The sequence below is a fragment of the Dendrobium catenatum genome, unplaced genomic scaffold (assembly GCF_001605985.2).
Source record: "Dendrobium catenatum unplaced genomic scaffold, ASM160598v2 original_scaffold_273153, whole genome shotgun sequence".
Taxonomy (NCBI): domain Eukaryota; kingdom Viridiplantae; phylum Streptophyta; class Magnoliopsida; order Asparagales; family Orchidaceae; genus Dendrobium; species Dendrobium catenatum.
The window spans coordinates 262,951-283,802 of NW_021591549.1; the positions used below are offsets into that span (position 1 = coordinate 262,951).

The window sequence follows — 20,852 nt, forward strand, 5'->3', positions numbered from 1 at the left end:
TTTGAAGGCAACAACTATAATCTTCGCGACTCAACTTTAAATGTATATACACCCTTTAAGTAGCAGATGTTATACATATATCACCATCACATGCAACTTGAAATTAAAATATTGCTTTATTGGACCTCACATTTTTATAGGTCATCTGATATGATAGGATGTTGCAAGCAACATGATCATATTAATGAACAATGAGACAAGATTAAAATGATCATATGCTCTGAATGAAATTTTGATAGAGAAATCCAACGTGCACCTTACTAAAAAGATCCTATGCTTTGAATAGACTGACCTAATTCATAAAATATTACAAATCAAATACTAAGCTGGATGACTTCAATACAATATGAACTAATATTTGCATGAATTTTTAAACAATTTACCTAAAAAAAAATATTTTTGGTTATTAAAAAAATGATAGTAAACTATTCTAAAAATTTCAAGTGTACCTAAAAAATTTAGACATTAAAAAATGATGCCAAGCTATTATAAAAATGTGATACCGAGCTCTTATATAATTTGGTTATAACCTTATTATAAATATTTTAAGAAAATTAAAAGTTATGATCTTATTAAAATTAATAAGATATAAACTTACTATAATTTATTAGCTTAATTTAAAAATAATTTACATGTAAATAATAAATTTAATGATGCAATTAAAAAACCTTGCCTCCCATATAATTTTTATAAATATATTTTAAGCTGAGAATAGCTACTTATTATTAAATTTCATATAATTACTTTACATTAAATACAATGTAAACATTATCACTATATCAATTAACCAATTTATAAAATATGTGTGCTCATTGGAGGAAATCTCTTAGTTGTAAGTGCATTAAAATTAGTGCACGAAGAGGATAATCATCTATAATTTATTTAATTACGTCCAAATTAATTTGTGCTTAAAATTTAAATTAATTAATTTTTAACTTAATTAGTACTTAAATAATTTACAAGTTACTTTTACATTAAATAAAAGTTTAATTGTTTAGATTAATTATTATTAAATGATTATATCTAACTTAATCGATTAATTTTATAAAGTTAACAACTAATTGATATTTAATTAAATAAATCAGAAAAAAGCAAAACTATTGACACATCCACCGATGTTCACAACTTCCTCATCTCCCTCTTTGGCAATCAATAGAACTCGGGCATTAGCGATCAACACAGCTCGGGGAGTAAGAGGGATGTGAAAAAAAATGCCTAATTTTCATCTGTCATATGCTCCTTCAAAAATCTCTAACTTCCATTCCACTGCTCATACCACGGTCTTCTTGAACCTTTCCAAGTTGGCTCCCATTCTCGAGAGATTATTAGGTGCGGAGTGCCGATGGGGAGAATCATTTGCACAAGCATTAGGTACCTTGTGGTACTCGCACTCGGTACCGCTGGGTACTGTTAGGTACCCAGTGCTTATGCGGATGATGCGCACTCCGCACCTAATAATTTTTCCCCATTCTCACGTTCTTCTCTCTCTCTCTCTCTCTCTCTGGTACACTAACATACTTTTTTTTTATCATTCTTTTTAGGGGAAGTTACATCCATACCATTTTATAATACCTATTTTACATATTTAATACTCAAAACATTAATATTTCATTTATACTACCAAACACAAATCAAACCTCAAATATACCACTCCGTCTCTTCCGAGACTCATGATGTTATCCCCTATGTCTACTCTAAGCTTGCAAATATTGATATAGCATTTCTCAAATTTAGCAGTACTTTGTTTGCCACAATTGTACCTCTACAATGATCCATGGTTACATCCCGAAATCCTCCATATTTAAATGATACCAATATTTGCTCTTTTTGTTCTCCAGTGCTATCATCAGGAACCTGTTTTAACAAAGGCACAAATTTTATTTCCAAATGTGATTTCTAAATGCAATTCACAAGTAAAAAAATCAACTCAAACCTCCCTCCAAAATCATGGATTGCAGGCAGACGCGGTAGCAATCCGACCTCGTGAGCAGAGCAAGCACACTCGAGAGTCTGGCTTTTATCTTCAACTCCCACCTTTCGCAAGCAGGCGCTCAAGGAGTCCGACCTGAATCCTCAACTCACGAACAGTGCAAGCACACTAGAGAGCTGCTAGACCGCGCGAGAGGGAACACCGAACAGAGCAAGCACGGGAAAGGGTGATTTCAGCTGGTGCTACGTATGCGGATAACGTCGTGAGCCGGGGAAGAGACGGAGTGATATATTTGAGGTTAGGTTTATGTTTGATGGTATAAATAAAATATTAATATTTTAGATGATAAATAAATAAAATAATTATTATAAAGCGGTATGGCCTTCTTTTTATTTCCGAACACTCGATTGTGTTGAAGAAGGTTTGGTGGTGCAGAAATTTCATCTCTTGCAATCGTTTTCAGCAGATATGGCCGCTGCGGCAGCGGAGTCGAAGGAGTCACCGGGAAATAACCCAGGTCTCATTTCGGTGAAGGACGAGGCTACCAAGGAATATTTCTTGCAGCAAACAGTAAGCCGGATACCCAGCCGTCCGTTTCTTCTGCACGGAGTGATATTTAAATTTTTACGATTTTGTTCAGATAATCTCAATTGGCTATTTTGATTTTTCTTTTAACTCTGTGAATGCTTTATCCCTTATCTATCAAGTGTTGCAGAAGGACACCATGCTTAACTTCTTTGATTTAGGCATTCGGCTCATTATCCTTCTTTTCCCATTTTTATGCGCATAATAGGATGGGAAAACCTCCCCTTTTTCTGATTTAGGGGAAAAATGGCTAATGTTCACCTCTTGGAAAAGAGGAAGGTATTACTGATATTAATGATAAAGAGCTAAAACAGTGAGATAAACTGACTACTACTATCCTATCTGAAATCAAATTGTTCAAATTATGACCTTTGTATGGAGAATACCCTTAAAAGTGCATGCAATGACCTCCAAATCACTGGCATAAGAGCAGTCTCGTTGAAAAATTGAAGCAAGTTTCTAGGTAATCCAAGCATAATTGATCCTGCTGGTGATCTGATACTGCACAGTTTAATAAAGATCTTCCAAAAGGTTTGTGGAGATTAGGGCTTCGTTTGGGACAGCTTTCTTACTGCTTCTTAAAACAACTTTTTAGTACAAAATTAAAGTTTTTTACTAAAAAGTTGTTTTAAGAAGCAGAAATAAGCCGTTCCAAACGAAGCCTTCAAAATGTTCTTTGTTGGACCCCTCAACCTGTAGTCAAGTTGTTTCTATAATTAATGTCATTCTATCCAACATCAGCCATGTACTGCTGTTTTCCATCATTTCTTATTTTGTCTATTTTATTCCTATATATTGAAAGGAGAAAATCTACTGTCATTTTGCTTGGTTCAATTGCTTCTCAATTTAGTTTTTGTTATTACTGTTGAAGTGTGGTATATTTTTGGCGAACTTCTAACTTTCAGTTCCCGGGGAGAATTTACTGTAAATTTTGATGTGCAGATGCTTCGAGTTAAGGATCCTAAGACCAGCCTTGATTTCTATTCCCGTGTGCTGGGAATGTCGTAAGTTTTCTCTGAACAACTTGTTTAAAGTTTTTATATGAATATTTCTGTAAGATAGTAGTATCCATGACCAATCGATGGATCAATGCAAAGCAAAGTCTTTTTTCTGTATTGTCCTGATGGAGTTACTTTTGCTTGGGTTATCATAGTTCTTGATTGCTTCGGTATTGCAATGCTAGTTCATGATACTTGATTATTCATGGATGTTGGAATTGAGGCAATTAGTGGTGGAAACCATCATCTTTTACTAAGGTTAATTTGAAAGATTATAAACCTGAGCATAGCATCCCTCACTTGCACATGGAGATAGTTTTAATTGAGCATTTGAACCCTAGCTGTAGATAACCAAATTTCTACATAAGGATGCTAAAACTGGAAGCTTTTGCACACTGAAAAAAACTTGATTTTTTACATGCTTTAAGATTAATTTAGTAGGATACTGTATCTATAAAAAATATTAGGCTTTTGTGCTTTATTTCACATTTCTCAACTGATTGGCATGTTTAAATGTTACATCACAACTGTTTTTTTTTAATGTTTTTCTAATAAAACTAACACTTTTGCCACAATTCTTTATCCCCATTCTAAAATATTCATTAGCTTGCTGAAGAGGTTGGATTTTCCAGAAATGAAGTTCAGTCTCTATTTCTTGGGTTATGAGGTATCTTTTGCGATACTGTTTCAATGTCCTGTTTGGGAAGTTCACTTGTAATTTGCAGATCATATTTCATGATGAGCAGGATACAGCTTCAGCACCAGCTGACCCAAAAGAGCGGACAATTTGGACTTTCGGCCAAAAAGCTACACTTGAGTTGACACAGTAAGAGCGAGATATTTGTTTCTTTTGCTTCTACCTTTATCATTTGAGCTTTTTTGTTGTTTAACTTTGCTTGTTTACGAAGCCTTGGCACGCTTAGAGGGGATTGTGTTAGGTAGGCGCATCATTTGGTTCCTCTTTTTTATCTTGAAATATTTTGTTACTTTTTAGATGTTTATTGGACACTGGATACATGTTGGATAAGGTCTTGAGCAAATTATACCTCTAATTTTCTTACATACCAAACCAATCTTGTTTTATTTTCCCACACTAATTTTTCCTCCTTAGCAACTCTTGTCGCTGTTGCATTTTAACCCACTTTGATATTTTGCACTTTTTAGTATTATGTCAAGAAATAGTTCATGTTTAGTTTTTTATGGTAATACTTTTTTATGTATTATATCAAATATGCCATTTTATTTTCCATATTCTCATGATTGTTTTATGGCATCTGGTTGTGTCCTATATTTATTAAGGTTTTGCAAGATCTGATTGTCGTGGTTTTATGTGTCATTCTACTCCCTTCATAGGTCCTCAAAATTGGTTTTAACCTTTTTTTTTCTACTTTTCCAGTAATTGGGGCACAGAAAGTGATCCTGAATTTAAGGGCTACCATAATGGAAATTCTGAACCTCGGGGTTTTGGTAAAATCTATGTGGATTTATTGAAATTTACATCTGACGTACTTGTTGTGTGGAAACTGAAGACATAATTTCTTATATTGATTACAGGTCATATAGGCATCACAGTTGATGATATCTACAAGGCATGTGAACGATTTGAACGCTTAGGAGTTGAGTTTGTAAAGAAACCTGATGATGGTATTACTTTCCAGTGAATTATAGTTATTTTTTGCATTATTTGGATTCATTTTTTTGGTCCCATCAAGATAGTTTTATTTCCCCTTAAATTTAATCACATTTGTTGTAAGAAATGATACATCTTCATCTGTGTGTCAACTAGTCTAGTTGGTAAGGGCCTTGAAAGTTATGCTAATGTCTTGGGTTTGATTTTTTGCGCGCATCATATTTATATTCCCACCTTGAGAACTTTTGGGTGGGGGAAAAACATCCTCTTGTGATAGAATTTCGGATGGTCCAATGCATTAAAAAATATATGAATTTTGCTTCAGTCTCAGGAATCTTTTTTCTCTCCAATGACATACATTAGAGATTTTTAAGCTACTTGAAGGAGTTCTTCCTCTTTAGTTTTTTGTATGTAGAGATTGTCGTGCTACACTACTATCAAAATATTCATTCAAAATAATGATGCTTGATCCATAGGTTTTTAAGTAGCATCATATTCACTCCTTAATTAGGTATTATAAAGAATCTATGTGATGTAAATAAAAAATTAAAATTAGATTTTATGAATTCAACTATTTAAAAACTCATGCCATCAATAAATTAATAAATTTCTTACCTTGCTATCTAGTAATATTATGGTTGTATTCAATTGTTGAAACTACATTGTGCTTTTGAGTTGTCTATCAATCAAACATCCACTATAGGAAAATCTTCAATTACTAACGAAATTGGATAATTTTCTGGCAGAAATTAGAAATTCTAGAGATTTCCGGTGGTTTGACCGCCGGAAATTATTGGCATTTTGATCGCTGGAAATTATCGGCGCATAGACTGTAGGAGAACTGCCAGTAATTTCTGGCGGTGATAACTGCCACTATTTTCCGATGGCCAAGCTGCCGGTAATTTTTGACGGTTTTAATATTGGTTAAGACACTTACAATATCATTTGATATCGACATTTTCGGTGGATAGGCCGCCAAAAACCTGTAGGAACTTGAAAAAAAATTGACAGCCTCCCCTTTGTTCACACACATTTCCACATTTCATACCTACAACAGCTGAATAAAATGGACTAAATAAAATCCGCTAACACAATATTCACAATCAACACATACTAAAATAATTGAAAATATAAAATAAACGAAAAAAATTAACTTTTAAATATAATAAAACATGAAGTTCAATATAAACAATCTTTAAAAAAAAAATTCAACAATAAGAAAAAGTTCACATCAATGTTCTCAAATAATAACTTGTTCTTCAAACTCTAACAACAACTTTAAAATTATTTAATCATCTTCCGTATCCTTGCCGCCCTATGATTCATGCAGAAGCTACTGCTCTTTTTTCTTTTAATTTTCAGCTTGATATAATTGTAGTTTCGCTTGCATCTCAGCCTGAATTTGTCTCATCTCCTCTTATCTCTTTTGTCAGAGCAGCAACCCTCTAGCTGACGGTTTCTTCAACTCCGTTAGCATCATAGAATGTTGAGGTGGATATACTGCTCTCAATAGCATATTTCTGCAAACCTAAGCCATAAACCCTCACCTTCTGCCTTCCTCCATCCGCTTCTGACCACGTGTGATACTCTGAGTAGTAGGTTGATCCTGAAGATGATCCCTTAATAGTAGACGACTAAACCTCCTGTAGTTGTATAAAATCATACTACTAGAATAAATCCATAAATATATTTTTTTATTTATTTTTTATTATCACTTAAAAAATTAGTAGGATTAGAGAGAGTGGCTTTACCCTTAGAGATGGGACACGAAATGAGCATATACGTGAAAAGGTTGGAGTAGCTCTAGTAGAAGGTAAGATTAGAGAGAGTCGCCTTAGATGTTTTGGTCACATTAAACGGTGGCCTTCTGATGACCCGATTAAGAAAGTAGAGGTATTAGATTTGACTTATGTTAAGAAAGGTAGAGGCAGACCTAAAAAGATTTGGTTAGAAAGTATTAGAAATGATCTTTCTTTATTAGATTTAAACGAGAATTTGACTTTTAATAGGACAATGGAGAAAAATGATTCATATAGCTGACCCCACGTAGTGGGATAAAGGCTTGATGTTGTTGTTGTTGTTGTATTACTTAAAAAATTATAGTCACGTGAGCTTTTCTTGCCTTCTCATCAACTCACTGATGATCAAGTTGATATTAGTGAGTCATTACATGCAATTCATGGCGTCAGCTCTCGACCAAGATATTCTTTCTGCAAATAGTGAGCATAGTTAAAATAATGTACATAAATTTGAGAAACATTGAAATAATCTTTTACTAGTCATCTATTTTGCTTATTCTATTATCTCGATTTGGTGAACTCATGGATCGCCCAAGCTCTTGTCAAATTAGCCTATACTCCCTCGTCAATCCATAATGGACGTTACCCAGTCTTTCTAATGTCTGTGAACACATCCCTGAGATGAGTGAAGCCTCTTTTCTCAAAATTAGTTTTAATCCTCGAACTATGCTCTGGTAACCACCTAAAATCTTTTTATAAAATATAGGCTTTATAAATAATATTAATACAAATATAATCAGAAATGTTAAGTAATGCCAAGTAAATATACATATTTTCTTCCACAATAAGAAGCATCATATTTGCTCTGTATTATGTCATGAATCATGTGAGTGGTCTGCATTGCGGAATTAAAGTTATAGGTTTATTACATAATAGATCAAATTGCAATAATTTTACAAAATAAACTAAACTTATGTATCACCCCCCTCAGGCTCTATATATACACTCTTATCCTCTGCTGCTGCAAGCTCCCCAGCCTCAACCTCTACTTATGTTGATGGTCAACATTGTTCTGGCTGTACAGGAAGTGGGTAATAATATGATTGGTGGTAAGGAGGATATGGGTAGGTTGATTGAACTGTTTGTGATGTTGGGAGGAGGTAATATGGATATAAGGGAGCTGAGTGTCTCTGATTTGGAGAGAGAAATTGAGGATTAGTAGAGGTAGGAGTCGGAAAGTACCCAATATGGGGTGATACTCTAATCACAGGTGAATCTGTTTGTCCCTATCTTGCTTAGTGGGAAACTGATGCTGACTCCTCGATGGTGGTGATGACACTCCTGTCACTGGTGGAATTGTCTGCCCCTGACCTTGACCACCCTGTCTAGACCTAGTTGGTCCAGTGCTTAACTTATTCATACGACCAAACATTGATATAATGGATCTACGAGGAGGCTCGTCACCTGAAATCATCTATAATAAAAAAAGTAATTAGTTAACATTAAATTAAATTACAGTAGCGCTACAATTGTAACAAATATGCATAATTATAAATGAAGTTTTTGATAGATATGAAAATTTGCATAAATAGAAATAAAAAAATACATATACAAAAAACTAAAAGTAAAATTTTCATTTAAATAATCTATATATCATCATGGGCATCTATGACATAGTATACTTAACTAATGCTTCAAATATGTACCTAGAGATTTGTTGCATTAGGCTTATTTCATTTGAAGTAATTTAATAACTACATTTTCATTAGGTACGTAGGTGCACTGTATAAGCCATGATTGTGTTAAATTTAGCTTGTTATGATTGAAGTCCATCTAAAATACTTAATTAATATATTAAAACATCCCTTCATAATTTGTTATCATTATAATCAAATAATAAACATTCAAATTTATGGGACTAACATTAATCACACCTGCTTATTTAATGGTTTAGCATTGTGGCATTCTTCTTGTTTACGAATATGAATTTGGTCACTTAAGTTATAAGAACTATTTTGAATTATAATTGCTTTCAGTGCTCTGTAAGATATCTTCACTTTTTTCCTCATTCTCACTTTAAGAGCTTGTTGAATTGTCCACATTCTTTAACTGCATTTCAACATTAAACAACGAACTATCAAGAACATCAATTTCAACTGTCCTACAATCTGATGTCTCATCCTCTGGATGTACAGTAGCTATGACGTATTGTTGTTCAACAACACCTTATACATTTGTTTTTATGATAGATAGTCAATCTTGTTTATTTCTACGACCACTGAGATATTTGCTGAATTAAACTTGAATTATTTGACTTGCTAGCATGAATGAATCAAAATTTTCGTATCTTCTACTATGTTTACCTCTACTAAACCATACACAGGATAAACTCTTGTGCTTCTATTCGGTATAAGATCATATTATTGATAGTTGAACAAATATACAAGATTTTCATCTTTTCATATGTACTGCAGCTCAAGAACCTCATCCAGAATACTATAGTAAACACACTCATCTGCTTCATGAGTGTTTCTTTATCACAAACTCTACAATTTTTAGTTTTTCTTCATTCACTTCATAACTTGAAATAAAATCTAAACCCATTAACAATATAAATTGGCCATATGTTTGCTTTTCTCATTGCACCTCATGCTAGTGCTTGCTACCCTTTATCGAAGACCTTATTACGGGGGTCATGAATCTAAGAAAAGTTAGAAAATTTAGGGCTTGTATTATTTAATAAGATGTAAATCAATGAAATAATATAGATTTTACTCACGTAAAATCTAAATCATGCTGAAAATTTATTTGCAGCAAGTTACTCAACAACTGAATATCTGTTGGAGACAAACTGCTTATGAAAGACCTGATAAGAAATCATTCAATTCACACTTCAAAATAAAAAAAATAACATGATTTCTTATGCACATTTTGGAAAAACTTACTCTAAGATAAGTTGGACTTCCTGCCAGTTCAGTAGCACATATAAAGTTGTTATTTTGATTTCTAAATCACTGAGGAACCATATAACATATTTTTCACTGGCCTTTCTATGACTTTTAAAGACTGACAGTGTAGATTTTGATTGTTCTTCAATATCGAAGTCCATGTTATGACCAATTTTTATTCTTGTACTTCTCACATGGGGCTTGAAATAATAGAAGCTGAAGTGGGTGATTTCTTGAGCCAAATATGTTTCACATATCGATCATTCTGGTCGTACTTTATTTTTAACATATATTTTTTTAACTTATTCAAGTATCTGTTTGACGATTATAATTATCAGTTACAATTAAAAATATTAAGGACAGTGTATTAAATACACGTATTATCTCTTAAAAGGATACATCCAACGATATTGCACATATACTCATACTCTAGTCTCATATGGTAAATGGATTAGAAGATATTCCATAGAATCAAAGAATGCAGGAGAATTTTTTTTTTTTTAGCTGGCATAGGATGATTGGTATGTTTTTTTTGCTCCTCCGTAAAGCCTCTTCGCTTAGTTTAGATATACATAGGTCTTTGAAGAAAAGACTAAGCTCCGTCAACGGATTCGATATGCAATATGGTAACAACATAATAAATTGGAAGTAGCTCCTCCATAATTATGTGAAATTCATGACTTTTTAATCTAATAATCTCGTAGATGTAAGTTCTATACATCGGCTTAAGTTTGATCCGTATTCATCAGACATTTTAAATCTTGAAACCACTGAAATATTGATCTTTTTTATTCTAACATGAATGAGAATGGTGCTTTGAGTTTCATTATTCTACCATCGTTGTTTGTTACTAGCTCTAGATTTCTTCGCTTGTAGTACTCTTTAATTTTCATTTTAGCTTTCACATTATCCTTACTCTTTCTTTTAACATCCATGATTGTATTAAAAATATTATCAAGAATGTTCATCTCAATGTGCATAACATCCAGATTATGCCTTATCAAATTTGTACTCCAATATGGTAATGTTCAAAAAATATTTTTTTAATCCAATTATTTTCAACGCCGTATCCAGGAAATACACCGACAATATTGAAAAACTAATAATTGATGAAATGCCAGAAAGTCTCTGTAGCATGTCATAATCATTTATTTTGGGTGGAGGTGGTGACCTCTCAACTTTTTTTTTCTGAAAAATGCATCTTTGTTTCTTCTAAACGGATGATCAGAAGGTAGAAACATTCGATTACAATCAAATCAAGTATTTTTTTCTCTATATTTTAGCGTGAATGATTTTGTATTCTTCATATAGTAAGGACAAACTAACTTTTCTGTTGTGCTCTAATCCGATCATATTGTAAGCTGAAAAATCATCAATGGTCCAAAGCAATGCAGCTTGAAGGGGACATTTTTATTTGATTAAGATGTCATATGTGAGGACACCTTCTTCCCATAAGAACTTGAGATCATTAATTAATGGTTGAAAAAAAATATCAATTTTGTCTTTTGGATTATGTAGTTCTGATATTATAAGTGTTAATAATATATACGGGGTAGTCATGCACATCTCTGATGAAAGGTTGTATGGTCTTAGTATGACTGACCAATAAGAATATGGCGAAGCTGCATAATTGTATGAAGTGAAACCATCAATACATAATTCTAATCTTATGTTACGTGGCTTAACAAAAAATGAAGCATGTGTTTGATTAAAATATTTACATGCTTCAGCATCTGATGGATGATAAAAAGCACCACTGTGAGCTAATTTTTCCTTATGCCATCTCCTATGATGCACAGACACAGACACTGCGACACGGACACGACAAGACACGGATGCGGGACACTTCAATTATTGAAAATATAAGACATGGACACGGGTTGGACACGGTATTATAGCTTTTATATTTTAAAAATAGTGTATAAAAATTGAATAAGTATAATTTTAAAAATAATTTAGAAATAATAAGTCATTTAAGTAAAATTTCCGCTTAAAATGATTAATATTAGGATATCGAGAGTCCGGCGTCTATACAGTTTATCAGTCATCGAGAGAGGAGATGACAATGCTGTCAAGAGTCAGGAATTGATGTTATGCAATAAATATTAGGCACAATATTAAGAGGGTGTTTATCGTCAATATTAAGAGGGTGATTAATTTGGTGTTTTGGATAAGAAATATGAAATTTAATTTTTATATTTTAAATAAGTAAAAATTTTAAATACATGAAATTATATTTTAAAAAATTCATAAAATATTTAAGATACGCGTGTTGGATACGCGTGTCCAATTTGTATTTAATATTTTTTAATTGGAATCGTTTTCGGTATGTCCGACACGTGTCGGAGAAGTGTTGGATGCGTGTCGTGTCGAATACGGTATCGAACACTGCACGTCTCTTTGAGGAGAAGTGTCGGTGCATCATAGACCATCTCATATGACCTATCGAACTCATTGATGCGTAGAGGCACTGAAGTCTTGAAATAATCGGTAAATCAAACAAACGAGAATATGAAATATCTTTCTTTTAAAAACATTATTTTCCCGAGTTGGGTTTGAACCGAAGCGCATTGCATGTATGACAATAAACTTCTGTTACATCATCCTTATAGTATAACATAAAATCCTTTTTACAATAATCAATTTTTATAGCGGTGAGATCCAACTTGGATGTTAATTTCTTCATTTGATACAAATCAGTGGAGATTAAGTTGTCCGTTGGATTTGTTTCCTTCATAAGAGAAATGAACTCATTGAAGCACTCTCGAGGAATATTATATTCAATTTTAATACTGATAATTCTAACAACAATCGATAATTCTAAATGAGTTGTACAACCTTCTCAAATTATTTTTTGAGCAGCATATAGTAATTAAAAAAAAATTCTGGATTTGGTGGCTCTTCCATGTTTGCTCTTAAATTTGGATCCGCTGCATCAAAAATAAGTTCTCCATACGGTCTACTTATTTGATCTTTATCTTCTGTTCTAGAAGCTGTGGATGGACCGGGATGAGTATCTCTATGTGGCTCGTATTTGTCATGTGAGGTCTAAAATCAATATCCTGAAACAAATCTCCTACGATATAAATCAACCTTAACATCATCAGACTTAAGAAAATCTTTATTTTTGTGCTTCAAGCATGGACATCTAAACATTCAATCGGACTTAAATGAAGATAGTTGACATGTGACTTGAATGAAATGTCAACTCCCTCAATAAATTAATCTGTCAATCCTTTTTTTCTCGATAATAATTTATTATACATTCAATATCTCTTTTCTTGGATAATTATATGGATGTTGAATTAATAATCCTAAAATAAAAAAATATATATTCAAAAATTCATCGCTTATGTTGAGACTCAAATTTAATCTACATAAAAGTGCTAAGATTCAACAGTGAAAGTGAATATATTTGACATGAAACTCGTGGTTTTGAATAATTTCACTTTTGATTGTAAAGTTTGGCCAAGAAAAAGTTTCAAGCCTTTATATGACATTACAAGTACATGTCCTCAAACACTTTAATAAGCATCCACAAGGATTATTTAGTACCAATAAATAACTATTAAAATTAAATTTGATCGAAGCAAAACATTTTAATATTCAATTACAGATATTCCCCAATTGCTGTCCAACCCCTACGGCTGCTCCATCATCTCCCTGTCTACTCTAACCACAACCAACTTCATTTTGGCTAAATAAGTCTAGGTATCATATATATTTATGACTATTCCAATCATGACCCTATACAACTTAGTTATCTGTCTTTCTTGACATGGGTATCATATGCACATACCATATTAGACAAAAAATAAACACTATCTATTTCTCTAATTTCTTTGAAGTAGGCATCTTATTCAAGTTATTATTAAACCTTATATTCATAATTCATAAAGAGCAAATATGTATTGAGATCAACTAAATCAATTTGGTATCAGTCCGACGTCGGCTAGAGCGGAAGGTGTATTTTCATATACTAAGAGGAACTCAAATACTTTCTAGAACACTTGTAGTTTCTTACATCAACAATAACAATCAATTTCTGGCCATGAGCACTTAATTATTTTTCTAGCTAAACATCCTTGGTGCGCTTTTTCAAGGAACTCCACACATTTCTCCTTATCTTTTAGATTGTTTTATAAGCCAATATCATAATGATATGACTTATCCCATTATAGTGTATTGGGTTGGGACCTTTGTCTTCAAGTTAGTGGCCTTATATTACGTCACATCCGTCTCTTAGTGTCCTCTTGCATGATAGCCTATCCATGGGTATCCAAAGAGCTTCCTCATCTTTAACCAACCAAGCATCTCAATAAAAAGAAAACTATTTATCAAGGTTATGGATGGCACCATCTATAAGATAATATAACCTAACTTCCAAACATCATCTCTCTTAGTGTACTTCATGAATATTCTTTGTAGATTTGCATTCTTGAAGTTGTCCCCATTCAATTAGTGATCTTTTAACCCACTGCATATGTCCATCTTCGTGAATTCTTCATCAAATGAAAATTCTTTTAACTCGAGCTATATGATTAGAGTAAATTCAACAACTCTAAATTTTGTTCCTATTTCTAAATGTTGAACAAAGTCTAGTTGTGACACCTCCAATTTTAAAGTATTGTTCAAACCGGTTTGATCCGACTAAAAGTCATGTAATCTATTGAACTTTTGTGTTCGAAGTCTTTTGCATGTGTTTGAGAATGTTTGTATTCTGGAGCAGGTTAGGAGTCTGAATGTATGTGAAATCTAAAAATTTTTTCCTAGAGCTCTCCAACGCTATGTTTTATGGCGCTCTGGCATTATGCTCTCTAAAGTTTGAAAAAATGAACTAACGCTCCGGTATTAAGCCAATTTTTGCACTTAAAAATATCTTCTTCCATTATCCCATTTCATTCATTCATTTTGGATGCCGATGTTAATGAGAGAAGGATTCTAGAGAGAGAATGTTTTAGGCAGCTTTAGGTCATTTTTAGTTGTTGGTCAAGTTCTAAAAGTTGTCCTGATTGAGATAGGTCACACAATGTCTATCACAATTTTCAAAAAAATAAAATTTTTTCAAAATTTCTAATTAAATTTAAATTTCTATTAGCAAAAATTAGGATAACTTTACACTGGTAAAATTTTCATTGTGCAACTCTTTTTGTATGTTACAAAGATTGAGATTCTGAATACTTTAAATATTTTTTGAAATTTTAATATCAAGTATTTTGATATTTGTTCCTTTTTAATTGAATACAATATAACCCTGAACTTTAAAAATAGTGTTGTAGTACGATTAAAGTCTTAAAATAATATTTTACATGATCCCCTAATAATTTAGTAAAATTTTAAAATAGTATATTTTTTCTCGGTAGTGTGTTCTGTTGTCTAATGTTATAATAAATTGTGAGATTTTGTGTTGAGTTTCTTTATACACTACAATGAATTATATTTTATATTGATTGATTGTATAAGTTTTGATGTGAAAAATACTTGTTGAGAGATAAAAGAGGCCAAAATCTTTTAGTCCGTTTGATTCCATGAATTTGAAACTATGAAATTCTATCTGGTGGGAGTCATAAGGGGCTAAAATATTATATTCTGTTTGAAAGAGAGGAAGTTATGTTAGCAATCATAAGTGGTCAATATCTTTAAATTTTGTTTGGAACGGAGAAATCTGTTACATTCTATTCTAGGAAATAAAATTTATATTAAATTTTAGTTTATTTAACTGCTTAGTGTTATCCTTTGAATATTTGTATAACTGCTATGTTATTATTAAATTTCTCAGCACAATGAATTTTTATATTAACATTTGATAATTAAAAAAAAATGTTTAATAAAAAAAATATTTAAAAATTTAGATCGATATTTGTAGCTAGTTGAGCTATTTTAGCTCAGCATTATTTTGCATTCTATTTTTAGGGTTTGGAAAAGGGATAGAGCCTGTTGGATAGTGGTTTTAAGAATTTGATTTGAGTCTGTAGGTATTTCTTCTTTTAATTTTTGTAGTCATGACTAATTTTTATTACTCTATTATATATCTTTTGTTCATAGCCATGCACTGTGATTGAATATGTATTTTTGATGATAAATGAAAAACAAATATTTTGGATTAGTTTATTTTTGTATTGGATGTTATTAATAGTTTTCCGTTTATTATTATTTATAAATTAATTCGGAAGAATATTTCTAAAATTTTTTTAAAACTTAGATCTTGTATTTGCCTGTTATAGCACAACACGATAAGATACGTTTAGTTTGTGGGTCTTGTCGGATTGGGTTGTGACAAACATTTTTGGTATCATAATAGTAGTTTTGAAAATTAATTATAAAACAGAGATTTATAAATTGATCGTAGGTTAAGTGAGATGGCTTTTAGGGTTTGTGTGGGCATTCCATTTTTTATTTTCATGTACATATATGTTCAATTATGTGTTTTGTGTGATTATGGATCCGCTAGACCCAGACATGACAGATGAATATAGTACCAGTCAGGCAGCTTTTGTATATATTACTGCTTCGAAAAATTGATTTTGATACATTTTTCCAATTTGCTAGTCTGATAACCCAGAGAATTGGTGAAGTACATAGTAGAGTTCTTACTGTTCGATCTGATGATACATACATACATCTTCAGATATTTCTGAGATTGAAGCCTCCGAGGTTTGAGGGCGTTGTTGGGCCTAGAGCAGTAGATGACTTGTTGAGGAGACTAGAAAGACATTTGACGGTATGTAATATCCTACTAAGAGGAAAGTATCGTTGACAAATTTTCTGTTAGATAGAGAGGCTGAGCGTTGGTGGATGGGCCAACAAGAGAAGTTTGAAGGGAAACTATGGTGCAAGCTAATTAGAGCAAGGCACAAAGAGAAAACAATCAAGAGAAACAAATCTTACTTTTATAAAAATTAAGACGTAACTTTGAGAACAAAATAAGAAAACAACTATCTTTAGAAAAGACAACTTCCAACTATCAAAACAAAAGAAGATCAAAAAGGAAAACAATTTTAACAAAAAAAAACTATCCTCAGAACATCCTTCAAGAGGACTCCTCACATGTACCGATTGTAGGAATAAATTTAAAATAAGGTTTAGATATGCAAACCAAGGGTCCACCACAGCTAGGGGGTATCCAATGTCCCTTCAACTTCTCCAAACAGCCACAACCTTGCTAAAACAGCCAACAAACAGCCCACGGCTTTACCCAAACAGCCAACAAAAACAGCCCACGGCTTCACCAAAACAGCCAGCAATCTCACCAATGGAACTAGAAGAAAGATACAGGTGGAGTGGAACTTGCGTAGAGAAGAAGGAGGTTAGAAGACCGAGAAGAAAGAGGAGAAGCTCGCAAGCTTTCCTAGAGGAGAAGGAGAATGGAAAAAGCTCTCAAGCTTTTCCAAAGAAAACCCTCAGGTTTTATAAGCACTTAGCTCTCAAATATTCACCCACCATTTCTTCACAAAATACCTCATATATATAGGCCAAAGAGGGGGAACATAACAGCCATAGTTCCCAAGTTTCCAAGAGCCAAAATTCATTCCCGCTGAAGCCCAAGAGGCAGCAATAAAACAATCCAGAGAACAAAGCCACGGTTCAAGCCAGAAACATCACAGCCGAGGAACCAACACAGGAAACCAGGCGGCAGTAGTTCCCAGTCAACAAAACATACCGTTTCAGAAAAGTAAACAGCACCCGAAGAGGCATGCCAAACCCGAAGCAGCAGCAGCCGTGAGAGGCTTATCCAGAGGAGAAAAAGGGCTGCAGCTACACATCTTTAAGGGGAATGTGAAAGGACAAGCTCCACCCACCAAATCTTTTTCCAACCTTAAATTTTATAGCAAGACATCAGCTCATAATGAGCTACTTCCCCACTAGAAATTAATGAGCTTGGCACAACTAAAGTTTAACTTCATAAGCTCAAACCGAATCAGCCATAGATCTCATGAAACCAGCCACCTTCAAAGGACAAATGGACCCCCCCAAGCCGGCAAATCCTGGTAAACAAAATCCAAACCTCTTCCTACCATGATCATTGGATTTACCACCATCATAGGATAGCATAAAAACAAAAAAATAGAAAATATAACAAATATTGTTCATAACAAAATTTAAGCAGAAAAATCTAAATGCATCAATTCCCCCCAGGTGGGGAATTCTCATCTCCTGATGAGAAAACTTTAGCAACTCTTTTGTAGAGCTCCAAATTTCGCTTTTGAAGTTCAGCAGCATCAATCCACGTGCAATCAATTAATGGTCGATTACTCCATTTGACCAAAAATTTCTGGTGTTCTCCATGCCTTGTCTTTGTTGTTTTTATATCAACAATTTCTTCAATCAGATCATCTTGGTTCAACGAAGGAGTGGAAAGTGGCAATGTTTCAAGATCCACAGAATCACCTGTATTTCCTTCATACAAAGAAAGATCAGAAACATTAAATATAGGAGAAGTTCCAACTGTGTTAGGTAAATCTAAAAGATATGCATTTGTGCCCAATTTCCGGAGAATGCGAAAGGGTCCGAATTTTTTTCTGCTCAGCTTTCCAAAAGTACCAACGGGAAAGCGCTGGCGACGGAAGTAAGCCATCACCATATCCCCTTCTTTAAAAACAACCTCTCTCCGATGCTTATCTGCAGCAGTTTTGTATTTAACATTTGCTATACGGAGTTTTTCAAGAACTTGTTGTTGGACAGATTTGATATGATCAAATGTTTCTAAAGCTTCAGCACTTACTTTGTTAGGTAAAGATAAACCATTTCGATCCAAAATGTGAGGAATAGATTGACCATATAAAATTTCAAAAGGAGTTTTTCCAGTAGTTCTATTAACAGAATTGTTATAAGCAAATTCAGCTTGTGGTAAAATCAAATCCCATTGAAAAGGTTTCTCACCAGCAAGGCATCTTAAAAGATTTCCCAAACTTCGATTGACAACTTCAGTTTGTCCATCGGTTTGAGGATGGTAAGCACTGCTAAACTGAAGAGAAGTTCCTAACTTAGCCCAAAGTGTTCTCCAAAAGTGACTCAAAAACCTAGTATCTCTATCAGAAGTAAATGTACGAGGAATACCATGAAGTCGAACAATTTCTTTAAAAAATAAATCAGCCACATGAGATGCATCAGAAGTTTTTTTGCAAGGAATGAAATGAGCCATTTTACTAAAGCGATCAACAACAACAAAAACAGAATCATGTTTTCTTATAGTAACCGGCAAGCCCAGAATAAAATCCATAGAAATATCTTCCCAAGGTTTATTTGGAATTGGAAGAGGAGTGTATAAACCAGAATTTTGTGAAGTCCCTTTAAAAGCTTGACAGATTTTGCATTGTTTTACAAACTTAGCAACTTGTTTTCTCATATGAGGCCAAAAATATTTTTCTTCCACCATTGCAATAGTTTTCCCTTGACCAAAATGACCACTTAACCCACCACCATGAAGTTCTTGCACTAACTGTTCTCTTAAAGAATTATTTGAAATGCAAAGTCTAGAACCCTTAAACAAAAAGCCTTGGTGAATAACAAATTGACCAGACGGATCAGTTCCCAAATTAAGACAAGCCTCCCAAATATCTTTAAAATCAGAATCAGAAGCATAAGTATCTTTCAAAAACTCAAAAGAAGTAATGGTAGGATAAACAGTAATCAATAAATGTGACCTTCGACTTAAAGCATCGGCAACCTTATTCAACACACCAGTTTTATGTTTGATATGAAAGGAATACTCTTGCAAAAAAGAAACCCATTTAGCATGTCTCTTGTTGAGATTTTTTTGTGAACCCAAAAATCTTAAAGCCTCGTGATCAGTGTTTAAAACAAATTCTCGCTGAATCAAATAACACCTCCAAAATTTTAAAGCTTGAACAATAGCATAAAACTCCAAATCATAAGTAGAATATCGAGATCGAACATCATTCAACTTTTCACTAAAATATGCAACAGGTTTTCCTTCTTGGCTTAAAACAGCACCGATTCCCACATGTGAAGCATCACAATCAACTTCAAAAACTTTTTCAAAATCAGGCAGACTAAGAATTGGAGCTTGACTCATTTTCATTTTGATAATTTGAAAAGTTTTTTCAGCCTCTGGAGTCCATCTAAAGATTCCCTTTTTCAAACAGTCAGTGATAGGAGCAATTACAGAACTAAAGTTTTTAATAAATCGACGATAGAAAGATGCCAAACCATGAAAACCCCTTACCTCACTGATATTTTTAGGAACAGGCCAGCTTTTGATTGCCTCGATTTTTACCGGATCAACTTTGATTCCCTCAGCAGATACAATATAACCCAAGAAAGTCAAACTTGAAGTCATAAAAGTACACTTCTTAAGATTGATATACAATTTTTGTTCCCTCAAAGTTTGCAAAATTTTTTTAACATGTGAAAGATGTTCAGAAGGGTGAATACTGTAAATCAGAATATCATCAAAATATACCACCACGAACTTTCCGATAAAAGGTCTCAAAACATGATTCATTGTTCTCATAAAAGTACTTGGAGCATTAGATAAACCAAAGGGCATAACAAGCCATTCATACAAACCTTCTTTGGTTTTAAAAGCAGTTTTCCATTCATCCCCAGGTCTTATTCTTATTTGATGATACCCACTTCTCAAATCAATTTTAGAAAAAATTTTGGCACCACTTAACATGTCAAGCAAATCATCAAGCCTCGGTATGGGAAATCTGTATTTAATGGTTATCTTATTGATAGCACGACTATCCACACACATACGCCAAGTTCCATCTTTTTTAGGAGTAAGCAAAGCAGGTACAGCACAAGGACTTAGACTTTCCTTTATTAAACCCTTTTCTAAAAGTTCAGTCACTTGCTTAGAAAGCTCTTTATGTTCATTTGGACTCATCCTGTAATGTGAAAGATTAGGCAATGTTGCTCCAGGAATTAAATCAATGTGATGTTGAATGTCTCTCATAGGAGGTAAGCCAGTTGGTAACTCGTCAAGTGTTAAATCAGAAAATTCATTAAGCAACGGTTGCATTTCCTTAGGAATTTCAAGAGCCAAATCAGATTCTT

General features: G+C 33.2%; 1 protein-coding gene across 3 annotated transcripts in view; it reads left to right on the plus strand.

Moving 5' to 3' along the window:
• The first annotated feature begins 1,974 nt into the window (after positions 1–1,974).
• Positions 1,975–20,852, plus strand: part of LOC110094820 (lactoylglutathione lyase) — a 31,646-nt gene continuing 12,768 nt past the window's right edge. Inside the window, exons 1-7 of one of the 3 annotated variants that reach the window (XM_020820149.2) lie at positions 1,975–2,227; positions 2,394–2,500; positions 3,458–3,519; positions 4,120–4,180; positions 4,239–4,339; positions 4,910–4,980; positions 5,068–5,157. In XM_020820149.2, the coding sequence (XP_020675808.1) occupies positions 2,399–2,500; positions 3,458–3,519; positions 4,120–4,180; positions 4,239–4,339; positions 4,910–4,980; positions 5,068–5,157 (487 nt within the window). In that variant the 5' untranslated portion in view covers positions 1,975–2,227; positions 2,394–2,398. Of the gene's footprint in view, positions 2,228–2,320; positions 2,501–3,457; positions 3,520–4,119; positions 4,181–4,238; positions 4,340–4,909; positions 4,981–5,067; positions 5,158–20,852 lie in introns of those variants that run through there. The other 2 variants (XM_028692763.1, XM_020820150.2) reach the window with 2 other exon arrangements.